This window comes from Phocoena phocoena, chromosome 10, assembly GCF_963924675.1.
Source record: "Phocoena phocoena chromosome 10, mPhoPho1.1, whole genome shotgun sequence".
NCBI lineage: Eukaryota > Metazoa > Chordata > Mammalia > Artiodactyla > Phocoenidae > Phocoena > Phocoena phocoena.
In genome coordinates this window covers 36,882,712-36,896,241 of record NC_089228.1, presented here as the reverse complement: position 1 = coordinate 36,896,241, position 13,530 = coordinate 36,882,712, and the positions used below count along the sequence as shown (strand labels likewise).

At 56.1% G+C, this 13,530-nt stretch overlaps 1 protein-coding gene across 1 annotated transcript; it reads left to right on the top strand.

The window, feature by feature from the left end:
* Positions 1–3,948: 3,948 nt before the first annotated feature.
* On the top strand, positions 3,949–12,954 carry GRM2 (glutamate metabotropic receptor 2). Its single transcript, XM_065884886.1, has 5 exons — positions 3,949–4,398; positions 7,029–7,866; positions 9,381–10,456; positions 12,455–12,635; positions 12,881–12,954. The coding sequence occupies exons 1-5, from the start codon at positions 3,949–3,951 to the stop codon at positions 12,952–12,954; spliced, it is 2,619 nt and encodes an 872-aa protein (XP_065740958.1).
* Positions 12,955–13,530: the final 576 nt, after the last annotated feature.

Below are 13,530 nucleotides of genomic sequence, written 5' to 3'. Positions count from 1 at the left end.
TGTGTTCATGTGTAAAGCTGTGTGTTTTTCTGTGTCCATATGTAAAACTATAGGTTTTTGCAGCTGTGTGTCCATGAGTATAGCTATATATGTGTGGACATGTTCACATGTACAGCTACATATATGTGTTCATGTGTACAGCTGTGTGTCCACATGTAGAGCTATGAATTACAGCTGTGTCTGTATACAGCTGTGTGTGCAGTTGTGTGTTTATGTGTACTGCTATGTGTGTGGCTGTGTCCACATGTACAGCTCTGCATGTAAGGCTGGGTGTGTGTGTGTGCATAGCTGGGTGTGTAACTGCATGTCCATGTGCTGTCGCGGGACTGTGCAGCTTACTTGCTGCAGGCCATATAATGGCCACTTGGGCTTGTGCTGTGTTTATAAAGCCCCATGTCTTTTGTGAGGCTGCCTTGGTGAGTGGGCTGGGACTGCTGTGCAGCTCCTCTCACTTCAGAACCCTGCTACTGTCAGCCCCTCTGCTCCAGGGGCCCAGCCCATCACTCACCTACCCCAGGGAGCAGTTGCTCTGAGACAGTGGAGAGGGTGGGAACAGCAGGAGCTGGCAGACAGCATGTCTGTCTCTCCAGCCTTGTCTGACAGCTCTGAACCCTCATCCTGCTGCCACCTTGCCTCATATTAGCAATGGAGTTTGTTTGGGTTTGATGTCTTGGTCTGTTGTACAGCTGTGCTCTTTCCAGAGCAGTGGAGCCTCCAGTTTCTGTGTCGGGGGAAAATGCCTGTCCTTCCTTGGTGACAACCCCCTGCCCCCCAACCCCCAACGCCAAGCCCATATGTAGGTGTGTGTACCAAAGGGACCTGGGATTAGCATGTGCTCATTGGCATGCATCTGAGCTAGCCTTACCTCTACTGACACCTGTGGAAGAAAGGGCAGCACCAGGGGAACGTGTAGAGATGCTGTGCCCCTAAGTACATGTTAGTGTGTGCATTATGGCTCTGGGGCTAAATCTGGGTGCAGCCCCCCTCTCCAAATCCCTCAGTACAGTGTGGCGATGCAGATTATCCACCACCCCTACCCAGGGGTATCCTTCCGCACTCTGCTGCAGGAGGGAAGAAGACTCAAGAACATCTTCTCAGAGCTGTCCTCCCTCTGCTCGGGCTCCAGCTCCTGCTCCCTCCTATGCAGCAGCCAGTTTCGGAGCCTCTTCCCCAGCCCCCTCCCTCCCAGATCCCCCTGCCAGCCCCAGCCTGTCCCTCAGGGTTGACCCTGAGTCCCTGGTCCTGCAACCCCACTCCCCCACCCCAGATTGGTATCTCTTTGCCATTAATGCCCTTTGCACAAGAGAGTGGAGATTAGTGGAGGGGTGGGGGGGAGGTCAGGGCTGGATGTGTGTGGGGTGTAGTGGTTTTAAAGGTCATCTGCAGGAAGGAAGAGAATGTCCCATCCTCCTCTGATCCTACCCCCCCACACTCCATCTTTTCCTTCTAGTGACTCAGGCCCCAGCTCGCACTTGGGGCTGAAGACACATTCCCCCACCCCAGGCCTGGCATGTGGACGGAACTGCAGTTCATGGATACGGAGAATCAGTGTGAGGACAGGGATGCAGCAGGCTAAGCGCTCCACCTATCTCCTACGTGCCTCTTTACCTATCTCCCAGTGGACCCCACTACCCTAGGGCCAGCCCTCCCGCTCTCGCAGATGGGAACCCATAGCACTGTGCGCACCTCCCGGGGCTCAGTGACCTTCCCAGCCCAGTGCCTCATGCCCGCTGCTCTCTGGAACGCAGTCTGACTTGGGGTGGAGGGGCCAAGAGGCAACTGCTCCAGCACAGGGTGGGAGAGCCCGAGGATTCAGCACCACGCGGCGGACAGCGCCGGGCCGGTGCGCCTGAAGAGGGGAGCGTTGGAGGAGTCCGGGGGGAGGCGGAGGCCCGGTTGGCCGCGGGAGATCTGGAATGGGGAGGAATGGAGGAGGGGCTGAGGGCGGGCCGGGGCCGGGGGCGGGGCGGGCCGCGATTGAAAGCTGCAGGTTGAGCGGGCGGGCGGAGAGCGCAGAGCTGCCGAGCCAGCGAGCGAGCGAGCGAGCGAGCGAGCGCTCTAGCGGGAGCTGGAACCCCGCGCCCCGGCTCCTCTCCGTTTTTCTCCGCGCCAGAGCCGGGCGCGCAAGGTAGGGTAAGCCTGGTGGTGCCGCGGCCGCCACCGACCTTATCGATCCTGACCCCACGTCCTGGGGTCCCACGGGCCCTCGAGTTCTGGGGCTCCTGGGGCTGAGACTGGCCAGGGCGTCCAGACAACGCTTGCCAGGAGCTCCGGGAAGCGGGAAGACAGCCCTAGACGTCCCGCCTTTCTTCCCCAAAGAACGCACGCTCTGCCTCTCGATCCCTCGTTCTTCCTGCCCCTCCGTCCTTTGGTCAGTCTTTCTGTCTGTGCCTCTGTCTTTGTCTCAGCCTCCCAGGCTCCATCGCTCCCTCCCTGAATCTTGTGGCCCAGGCCCCCAGGCTGCCCCATTCTAGGGTTCTCTCTCCCTTCAGGATTCTGTCCCTTATTGGAGCTTTGGTCCCAGCCACCCCTGTGGGAGGATCGTGGTCTTAACCAGTTTGGACCTCAGCCCCCATCTGGGTCCGTGTCCCCATCTGTGTTGGGCTTCATGCTTACCTCTCTCTCCTGTTTGCCTGCTTGAGCTGCTGCTTTCTGGCTATGCACAGGATCACAGTTCTCCTGGCCTAGCCCCAGTGGCAGACTAACCCTGGGGAGCTGAGGGGGCAAAATGAAGAGCCCCAGTCTCTGTGGCCAGGATATGGGGTCCTTCAACTAGTTCTGCCCTTCTTCAGGCTCAGTTTCCCTCTGCTAGCCTTCCCAAGCCTGTGTGATTGTGACAACCTGTTTGGGATGGGTGTCTGGGAGGGCAGCTGGGGCACAAATACAGGGTGCAGAGTGGAAGAGGGAGGCAGGGTCTCTGAGGGCCGGGGCCAGGATGGACAGGGCCCTGAGACCAAGGATGGGGAGTCTGGAGATGGTGACTTTCTCTGCTTGGTTCTGAGCTGAAGAGAAAACGAAAGCAAAAAGTCTCAAACGGCAGTCTATATAGTGCTAGCGTGTCCAAAATCTCACCTTGAGCCCTGTTTTGAGATTTTGACCAGATGGACTGCCCCCCCACCCCTGACACACACATACACTCACATCTACTTTCCCTGTTGACTTTAGGACCTGTGGTCACTTCGGTGTCCCTTTCTAGGGCCAGCCTCTCTACCTTGCTATCTAACTTCCAAAGCCTAGAGTCTCTATTACTTCCCCAGTCAGGGAGTGTTGGGGATGGCTTTTTAAGAACGAGAGGCTGGGAACCTTGGGTGCTCACCTGGGCTTCAGTTTCCTTAGAGGTTGGAGACTAACTACCCTTTGTTCTCAGCCAGCGATGGCTCCTCTCTGGAAATCCAAGGCTCAGGATAGGGACTGGACTCCCAAGTTTGTAACTGTGACCTTCTGCTGCAAAGCTGTTGACTTTGGGGTCCCGGGAGGTTTTGACAGGGTGTTGGACATTCTTCTGGGTCTTCTGTTTTCTGTTTGGGCCTTTACTCTCTGTAATCCTCCATCTCTGCTAAATTTGGGATGGGCACAGAGCCCATCTCCAGCCGCAGATCTGGGCAGGGCTGAGAGACAGGCCAAAGGGGTGTCCCAGGAGTTTCTCATCCTAGTTAGGGGCACCACCTCTCCCTGGCTCCTCAGTCCCTGGGAAAGGAGTTTGGGGGAGGCAGAATCAGAAGGGGTAGCCACTCTCAGGTTCCACTGTTCCCTACCTGTTTGTCTGTCTGTCTGTCTGTCTGTCTGTCTCTCTCTCTCTCTCTCTCTCTCTGCAGGAGCTGGGTCCCTCCTCATCCTTTTCCTGTCTGTCCTTTCCTGGTCTATTTATACCTCTCTTTGCCTTTGCTGCTTCTGCCCTCACCCCCTGGAGGCCCAGGTCTGCTGGACCCATCCATCCCCTTTGGGGCCATGGGATCACTGCTTGGGTTCCTGGCTCTGCTGCTGCTGTGGGGCGCTGTGGCTGAAGGCCCAGCCAAGAAGGTGCTGACCCTGGAGGGGGACCTGATTCTGGGTGGGCTGTTTCCGGTACACCAGAAGGGCGGCCCAGCAGAGGAGTGTGGTCCTGTCAATGAACATCGCGGCATCCAGCGCCTGGAGGCCATGCTTTTTGCGCTGGATCGTATCAACCATGACCCAAGCCTGCTGCCGGGCGTGCGCCTGGGTGCACACATACTCGACAGTTGCTCCAAGGACACACATGCCCTGGAGCAGGCACTTGACTTCGTGCGTGCATCACTCAGCCATGGTGCCGATGGCTCACGCCATGTTTGCCCCGATGGTTCTTATGCCACCCATGGTGATGCTCCCACTGCCATCACTGGTGTCATTGGCGGCTCCTACAGCGATGTCTCTATCCAGGTACATGGGGGCTGTTTAAGTGGGGGCTGGGGAGGGAGGCCAGAGGTGGGGACCTGGAATTCCTGCTGAGCAGGGGCTCTGGGCTACCATGCATTAGAAGAGGGACTAGAAGCTTCCTTCGAGTAGCTTTTTACAGAAGACTAAGAAAGTGCCCCTGTGGCAAAATGGGAGTACAATTTTAGAGACTGTGCAAGGAAAGCATCCCACTTCCAACACATACGCACACACACATCTGATGTTATACAGCCCTAAGAAACTTAATAGGCGTTTTGAATCCTGGCTCTCCCACTTACTGTGTGACTCTGGACATTATTTCTCTCTTCTGTGCCTCAGTTTCATCCTTATAAAATGGGACTCATAATACTTACCACTCTTAGGGGTGTGGTGGAAATTTAATGAGGGGGCCTGGCAGATCATAACGGCGTAATCAACATTAGCTGCTATTGTTATTAAGCCATTTCATAGATGGAGAAACTGAGGCTTGGAGAGAGGCAAGGCACAAGTCCAGGTGCTCACAAAGTAGAGACGTGAACCTAGGGCTCTCAGCCAAGGACCTCCAGGACTGTCAGGTCATCTGTCTTTGGATTGGAAAGGGGTGGAAAATAGAAGCCAAGAGCAAACCAGAGAAGAGAAACGGGGGTTGGGGACCCAGAAGGAAGAGAAGCAGGATGTGTGTGGAGGTGAGGAGGAGGGTACCCAAGGGTCTTCAGTGGGTGTACGATTTGAAGGGGTGGAAAGGGGAGGGAACCAGGTCCTCCCTCCTCCTGTTCTCCCACAAGGGGTCAGCAGAGGGCTCAGCTAATGTCCCTTGCCACATCTGGCTGCTTTAGCCCAGGTGGGATCCTCCCTGTCCCTGACTGGGTTCCTCCTCTTGCTTGGACTCTTACCTTCCTGGTGCCTGACATAGGCTGCTGGAAGGTGAGGTCAGAGCTGGGATTGGGGTTGGGAGTGTTGCAAGGAGGGCCTTGTCTGGGGCCTCAGCTTCCTTTAGGAAGCCAGCAGAGGGCATTGCCATCAGAAGCAGGGCCAGGACCTCTGACCTGGAAGGCTTGTTTAGGAGAAAGGAAGCAGGAGTCTAAACCATGAAGGCAGCTTCTGGCCTGGGGTTGGGGAAGCCTGCTCATACCCCTATTGCAGGGAATGAATGACCAGTCCTACTAGTCCCAGCTACTGGAAGTGTCCAGCAGTAGCTTGGACAGGTGTGGCTGTAGCAGCACCTACATCTGCAGCCCTGGGGGTGCAGAGGCAGGGATGGGTAGGCAGCCTCCCACCTGCTGATGTCTGCAGGGGACTCTGGGGTGCTTTCCCAGCACCCACTCCTCACAATTCTCTTCAGGGCCCCATGTATTCATCTCCAGGAGCCTAGTTACCTCTCTCCAACCCCAAGTTGCCTGCCTCCTGCAACAAGGCCCACACCTCAACATCAGTCTGCTTTTTCCTTGTCTGGGTCAAAGCAAAGCTCAGTCCTTTATCCATAGGCTGCACCTGCCTGTTAATGATTCCTCCATATTCTGGCCCCTCCTCTCTTGCCAAAACCCCTATCATCTTCCAGGCATTGTGGCTTCACATACATCATTTTTATCTGCTTATCAACCTTGTAAGGCAGGAATGAGAAACTGAGGCTCAGGGAGGTTTGCTAACTTGCCCAGGGGCACAGAGTTAGAAAGTACAGGGAAGACATTGACACTGTCAGAGTAAAAACCTGTGTCCCAGTTGCAAATACAGGACCTAACTCCCGCTTGTGGAACCTGGGCCATGCCCTGCTCTCACCTACCCACCATCCCACCTGGTCCTTGGCTGGACCCCACCCTTAGGGGCAGGTCCCAGGAATCTGGGGGTGGGAGATCGGCTGCCAGGCAGGCAGTGGTAGGCAGGAAGCCTTGTTTATTTCAGGTTCAGGCATCCAGTGGAGACCAACTCTTGGGCTCTCAGAGCTATGGAGCCCTCAAATCTGGGTCTTCCTGGGGGAGTCTTTTCCTCCTTTCTCCATCATCCCATCAGAATTGACTCCGGGGTAGAGAGCTTAAGAGCCCTGAGCATCCCACTTGCCATCTAGGGCCTACTTTTCCCTGTGCAGCCAGTGGCCAACCTCTCTCCACCCAGGACTTGGGCTTTCCCTTAGCTCTCTCTCTTTGTTACTGCCATGAGTCTGAAGGGAGACAGCAGAGGGGTTCAGGTGTGGCTCAGGACCCTGGTGCCTTGGCCCTGGGTCTTTCTCAGCCCTTGGGAAGGGATAGAAAACTCCCTGCCACCAGGGGGAAGACACATCAAGACAAGTTATAGGTCTTGGGCTTCCCTGGTGGCGCAGTGGTTGAGAGTCCGCCTGCCGATGCCGGGGACACGGGTTCGTGCCCCGGTCCGGGAAGATCCCACATGCTGCAGAGCGGCTGGGCCCGTGAGCCATGGCTCCTGAGCCTGTGCATCGGGAGCCTGTGCTCCGCAACGGAAGAGGCCACAACAGTGAGAGGCCCGTGTACCGCACAAAAAAGAAAGATATAGGTATTTTCGAGAGGGAGACCTCAGGGCCAACCACGTGGGCACTTGATTCCAAGGTCCAATAGCTGTGGGGGCACATCCGTCTTCAGCATTTGACTTGGTCTCTATCTTCGCCCTCTCTACCCCTCCCCCAGGTGGCCAACCTCCTGCGGCTATTTCAGATCCCTCAGATCAGCTATGCATCCACTAGTGCCAAGCTGAGCGACAAGTCCCGCTATGACTACTTTGCCCGCACGGTGCCCCCTGACTTCTTCCAAGCCAAAGCCATGGCTGAGATTCTCCGCTTCTTCAACTGGACCTACGTGTCCACTGTGGCATCCGAGGGCGACTACGGCGAGACAGGCATCGAAGCCTTTGAGCTAGAAGCCCGTGCCCGCAACATCTGTGTGGCCACCTCGGAGAAGGTGGGCCGTGCTATGAGCCGCACAGCCTTCGAGGGCGTGGTGCGAGCCCTGCTGCAGAAACCCAGTGCCCGTGTGGCTGTCCTATTCACCCGTTCCGAGGACGCCCGCGAGCTCCTCGCTGCCACCCAGCGTCTCAATGCCAGCTTCACCTGGGTGGCCAGCGATGGCTGGGGGGCCCTGGAGAGCGTGGTGGCAGGTAGCGAGGGCGCTGCTGAAGGTGCCATCACCATAGAGCTGGCTTCCTACCCCATCAGCGACTTTGCCTCCTACTTCCAGAGCCTGGACCCGTGGAATAACAGCCGGAACCCCTGGTTCCGCGAGTTCTGGGAGCAGAGGTTCCGCTGCAGCTTCCGGCAGAGAGACTGTGCAGCCCACTCCCTGCAGGCTGTGCCCTTTGAGCAAGAGTCCAAGATCATGTTTGTGGTCAATGCGGTGTATGCCATGGCCCACGCGCTGCACAACATGCATCGCGCCCTCTGCCCCAACACCACCCGCCTCTGTGATGCAATGCGGCCTGTCAATGGGCGCCGCCTCTACAAAGACTTCGTGCTCAACGTCAAGTTCGATGGTAATGGTGCTGGCCAGTGTCCACCAGGCAGATGGCCCTCGGAGGGTGAAAGGGAACAGGCCCTCAGGTTCTAGTACACGGCTAAGAAAACAGCCCATAGCAAGTAAGGGCATTACCCAAGGGGCTGGTGTCAGAGCCAGAACAAGGACAGCTAGGCAGAGAGGACTCCAACAGGAGCCAGGACTAAGGTTCCACTTTCTGAGTTCCTTCCAGAGAGTAGATGTCTGGCCTGGTCCTTCACTGTGAGGATCTCTGGTTCCTGCTTGGGCCTTGCCCTTTATCTCCTGTCTCTTTATCATGCAGGGAGTAGGGATGAGGAGACCTCAAGCCCATTGTCAGGCAGCAAAATATCAGTGAGAGTCAGAAGGAAGGTGCATCAGGATGACACACTATTTTCCAGGAAAATTTCTATTCCTAATCTTGGTTTTCCACTCAAGGTGGCCACAGTCTCTTCAAACCAAAAGTTATTTTAATAGAAGTTCCAGCTTCAAGAAAAATAAATGCCTCAGAATCATCGTTGTGCTTCAGGAAGAATCACTGTGGGAACAGTGAGAGAGGGTGCCAGGGCTGACAAAGCTTGGAGTACTGGACCAGGATCAAGAGGAATAGTAATTCCAATAAGACTGACATTCAGAGTTATGGGAGAATCAGAGTGGGGGTTAGTGTTGCATTTGGGTCTGATTGGGTTGACATTAGAACAAGGCTGAATTTAGCCCGCTGGGCTAAGTGGAATTTATGGTAGGGCTCAAGTTGGATTTTGAGGACTTTTTTGGGTAGAAAGAGTAGGGGCTGCGGGGGACCTGCATTCAACACCAGGCTGCACCATTCACCACGGGGCCTTAAGTACATGATCTGCTAACTTGAACACCATTTCTCACTGGGACCTGGGATGACAGGGATACCTGCATTCTGAGCCTGGCTGAGAGATGTGAGGTTCACAGGGGAGTGGGGATGGGGAGTAGAGTGATTTGTGAGCTGCCTGCCAAGCATATTCTGGTGAACATTGGTGGTTCCAGGTGACCACTGAGGTTGGGATTCAGCTTGCACTGGGATCAGTGTTAGGACTGTCCGGGGCTGGAGCTGGGGATGTCATTGATGGGATTAAAAGTAGGACCAGGACTAGACCTAAGGTCGAGTTTAGCCTTAGGGGGTCTCCATGGTAGGTTTGGGGAAAGGGCTGTGGTGTGTGTTGGGATAAAGTTGGGGTCTGGGGTCTGGGTTGGAAGGTCTAAGGCTGGGTTTTGGGAGTTATGGTTGGGGATTGGTGTGGGCATTAGGTTTGTGGAGGTGCCTGGATTTTAAGGTTGGGGTTCTATTTGGGGCTTAGGGTTGGGGTTTGTTGTAGCTTCTCATTTAGAAAAATGGCTGGGGTTAGGCTGGCTTTAGTGCTGGGTTGAGGATCAGAAGGATGAGGGCTGACCTAAGCTTTGGAGTTTGAGTTCTATGTTAGGGTTGAGGTCACATCAGGATGACCCACCAATCCAACCCTCTCTTCCTTCCCTCCCTGACCCCAGCCCCCTTCCGCCCAGCTGACACCAACAGTGAGGTCCGCTTCGACCGCTTTGGGGACGGTATTGGTCGCTACAATATCTTCACCTATCTGCGGGCAGGCAGTGGGCGCTATCGCTACCAGAAGGTGGGCTACTGGGCAGAAGGCCTGACCCTGGACACCAGCCTCATCCCATGGGCCTCCCTCTCAGCCGGGCCCCTGCCCGCCTCTCGCTGCAGTGAGCCCTGCCTCCAGAATGAGGTGAAAAGCATGCAGCCGGGGGAGGTCTGCTGCTGGCTCTGCATCCCCTGCCAGCCCTACGAGTACCGGCTGGATGAGTTCACCTGTGCTGACTGTGGCCTGGGCTACTGGCCCAATGCCAGCCTGACTGGCTGCTTTGAGCTGCCCCAGGAGTACATCCGCTGGGGCGATGCCTGGGCCGTGGGACCTGTCACCATCGCCTGCCTAGGCGCCCTGGCCACCCTCTTTGTCCTGGGCGTCTTCGTGCGGCACAATGCCACCCCAGTGGTCAAGGCCTCTGGCCGGGAGCTCTGCTACATTCTGCTGGGTGGTGTCTTCCTCTGCTACTGCATGACCTTCGTCCTCATTGCCAAGCCATCCACAGTGGTGTGCACCTTACGGCGCCTCGGTTTGGGCACTGCCTTCTCCGTCTGCTACTCGGCCCTGCTCACCAAGACCAACCGCATTGCGCGCATCTTCGGTGGGGCCCGGGAGGGAGCCCAGCGGCCACGCTTCATCAGCCCTGCCTCGCAGGTGGCCATCTGTCTGGCCCTTATCTCTGGCCAGCTGCTCATCGTGGCTGCCTGGCTGGTGGTGGAGGCACCAGGCACGGGCAAGGAGACAGCCCCTGAGCGGCGGGAGGTAGTGACATTGCGCTGCAACCACCGTGATGCAAGCATGCTGGGCTCGCTGGCCTACAACGTGCTCCTCATTGCGCTCTGCACACTCTATGCCTTCAAGACCCGCAAGTGCCCTGAAAACTTCAATGAGGCCAAGTTCATCGGCTTCACCATGTACACCACCTGCATCATCTGGCTGGCCTTCCTGCCCATCTTCTATGTCACCTCCAGTGACTACCGGGTGAGCTACCTGCTCCAGGGTGGGCTGAGGCCTGGGGGTGGGTGGGGGGCAGGGTGGAGTGGGACACAGGACCTTCTATTTCCTGATATCTCATTTAATCTTCTGATAACTCTGAGGCTCCAACAGGTTAAATCCTCACCCAGGAGCACACAGCTTGTGGTGGCCCAGTTAGGAGTGGACCCCAGGGGAAGGTGGGAAGGTTGAGTGGGGCCTGGGGAAATGGCCATGGAGGTGGAGGAATTAGAGCTGAGAAGAGATTTCAGGACTCAGATGTTATCTCCTAACCTGGGTGGAGGTGGAGGTGCCGAAATGTGTCCAAATCAGCAGAGGCTCTACCCTGCTCCACTGAGGGGTTGGCTGCAGAAGGGGAGCCCTGGTCTCTGCTTTTGTGGAGCTCCTGAACTAGCAGGGTGATTGACCAAAGAGCTGCTGACTGGTTTAGGTTGACAAAAGGCCCCAGTGAGAATACAGAAGAGGGAGGTGTGTATGTGGTGGTGGTGGTGGTGTGTGTATGAGTGTGTAGGAAGTCAGAGAGGGCTTTTTGGAAGAGGGGTCCTTGAACTGGACTCTGCAGCACAGGCAGATGGGAATAGGTAGGGTGGAGGAGGTGGGGAGGGCAGCCAATACGGAAGCTGATTGGAGCAGAGGGTCTGCATTGCCCTCCCCCTCGCTTGGAGTTGAGGTGGGAGGGGTGTACATGGTGGAAAGGTAGGCAGAGGTGAGAGTGAAGCAGGAATGGGAATGGCAGAGCTATTAAACCAGCAGCCCCAGAGGGTACAATGCTTTGATGCCCCTTGGAGCTGTGCAGTGTGGCGTGGTGCCCCCAGAGCTGTGTAACCCTGGGATTGAGAGATGAAACCAGGGAGGTCAGGAAAGGTGAAGCAAAGAGGGGGAGGAGATCTGGGGTGTAGGGTTCAGGAAGGTCAAAGCAGGTGAAAACTATACCCCAGTTGGTGGCTTCCTAGCAAAATTCCAACTGGCACTGAGTGCTCAATGCGTCTCCTCAGCTTCAAGGGGCAATGGCTGCTTCAGATGGAGTGGTCAGGGCAGACCTCCCCAAGGATGTGACAGGTGAGCTGAGCTCTGAACAATAAGAGGATAATCTTGGGTAATCCTCACAATTCTGGAGTAAATTCTGTGGCTCTCCCCGTTTTACAGATGAAGAAGTGGAGACTCAGGGAGGTTCAATTCCTTGCCTAAGGTCACTCAGCTTGGGAGTATAGAGCAGGGTCTGAGCTGACAATTTTAACAATTAAAGGAGCAGGAAAATTGAGGCAAGAGCCCCTGCAAAAGCCCTTTTCCTCAGGACAGAGGTATGGAGGGCAGTGCCGGTGGCCAGGGACGGCTGGGTGTGGCTGCACTTGCACCTGCTGGGCCACCTGCCTGGGCAGTGGAGGCTCGAGCTGGGGAGGGAATCTGCTCTGACTCAGCCTGTATTTGCATATGATTTGCATTTGCATGCCAATCATAGGTGGCTAAGGACTTACCTGGCATGTACACACACAGTACCCACACACACATGCGTGCACACACGTATCCCTACGCTCACACATGTGCACATACCAGCACACCTGGCAAACATCCACATCTTCCCACACATCCATATACATGCATCCTATATACTTACACACACAACTGCACACTCTCACCACCCCCTACACACACACACCCCCTACAGATATTCATGCCCTTACATGCATGCACTCCATACCTGCACCCCTACACACCCGCACACACACACATGCCTGCACACCCACTCCCACATGCACTCTGCATGTTCACCCCCACAGCTGGTCATCCTGGAAGACGGTGCACTGGGGCTGATGCTGGGACTGTGCCCAACCTTCCTAAAAATTCTTTGGAGCTTGGCAGACGGACCAAGGTCCAGTGTTGGATGCTTACGGCCTCCCCTGCTCCTTACCCCACCTCCCGGGCAGGGTCCCTGGGGCCAGGCCCAGGCCTGTGGGACAGACTCATCCTTGACCTCTCCCATCACAGGTGCAGACCACCACCATGTGTGTGTCCGTCAGCCTCAGCGGCTCTGTGGTGCTCGGCTGTCTCTTCGCGCCCAAGCTGCACATCATCCTGTTCCAGCCACAGAAGAATGTGGTTAGCCACCGCACACCCACCAGCCGCTTCAGCAGTGCAGCTGCCAGAGCCAGCTCCAGCCTCGGCCAAGGTCAGCGTCCATCTATTTCTAAGACCCCTCTCCACCTGTGCCCCCTCTCCCCACCTTAGTTCCTCATCATGGGGGCAACTCCCTGGGTTGCTGAGATTCCTTGGCTGGGGGTGAAGTGCCCCCTAGATGAGGCTGGACAGGAGAGGGTGTGTGGGGGATGATGGTGACCTGCTCTCCGCCGCCCTGCTTCCCTACTGTATAAGGGACCTTGGGACTGGCCCCAACCTCCAGCTTCCTTTCCCTAGGGTCTGGCTCCCAGTTTGTCCCCACTGTTTGCAACGGCCGCGAGGTGGTGGACTCAACAACATCATCGCTTTGAGGATCCCCACACTCCTGCCCCGACATGGCTGCTCCCCAGAAGCCAGCGCAGACCCGTGTCCAGGGCCAGGAGGAAGATGGCTGGAGCACTGCAATAATGCCAACACCATGCCCGCCCCCAGCGCCACTTACCAACCTATTCACTCAAACCCTTCAGAGTCAGAAGTCAGAGTCCTTGGTCTGGGAGCCTCTATAACGACCACCAACTGCCCTTGCAACTGTGTTCCCTCCTTGCCAGGCCCAGGACTTGGAAGGGAGCAAGCCAGGGTCCACTCTGCACTGGAACAGGGTGGATGAGGACTGAAGGCCCCAATCCCCAATCAGCAAAGGTGCTTCCAGCCCTGCCCCTCCCTCCTTCTAGGACCTTTTAAAATTTTTATATAAGTTATTCTGGGATGGGGAGGGGGGTCAAAATGGGGGCCGTCGCTCCTCCTGCACAGTAGTTTGTCCTGTAGTTTATTTTGTATTATCTGTAAATAAAGTGTCTTTATTAAAAAAAAAAAAAAAATCACTCTTTGCCTCTGATCCAGGGAGGCCCCTCACCCCCACCACAGCCTCTCAACCTTCATTTTGCCAG

What these genes read in the sequence shown, in the direction of transcription:
- GRM2 (XM_065884886.1), top strand. Translation starts at nt 3,949, where the DNA reads ATGGGATCACTGCTTGGGTTCCTGGCTCTGCTGCTGCTGTGGGGCGCT. An exon ending in ACAGCGATGTCTCTATCCAG is followed by an intron (nt 4,399 to 7,028) that starts GTACATGGGGGC and finishes CCCCTCCCCCAG; the next exon opens with GTGGCCAACCTCCTGCGGCT. An exon ending in TCACCTCCAGTGACTACCGG is followed by an intron (nt 10,457 to 12,454) that starts GTGAGCTACCTG and finishes CTCCCATCACAG; the next exon opens with GTGCAGACCACCACCATGTG.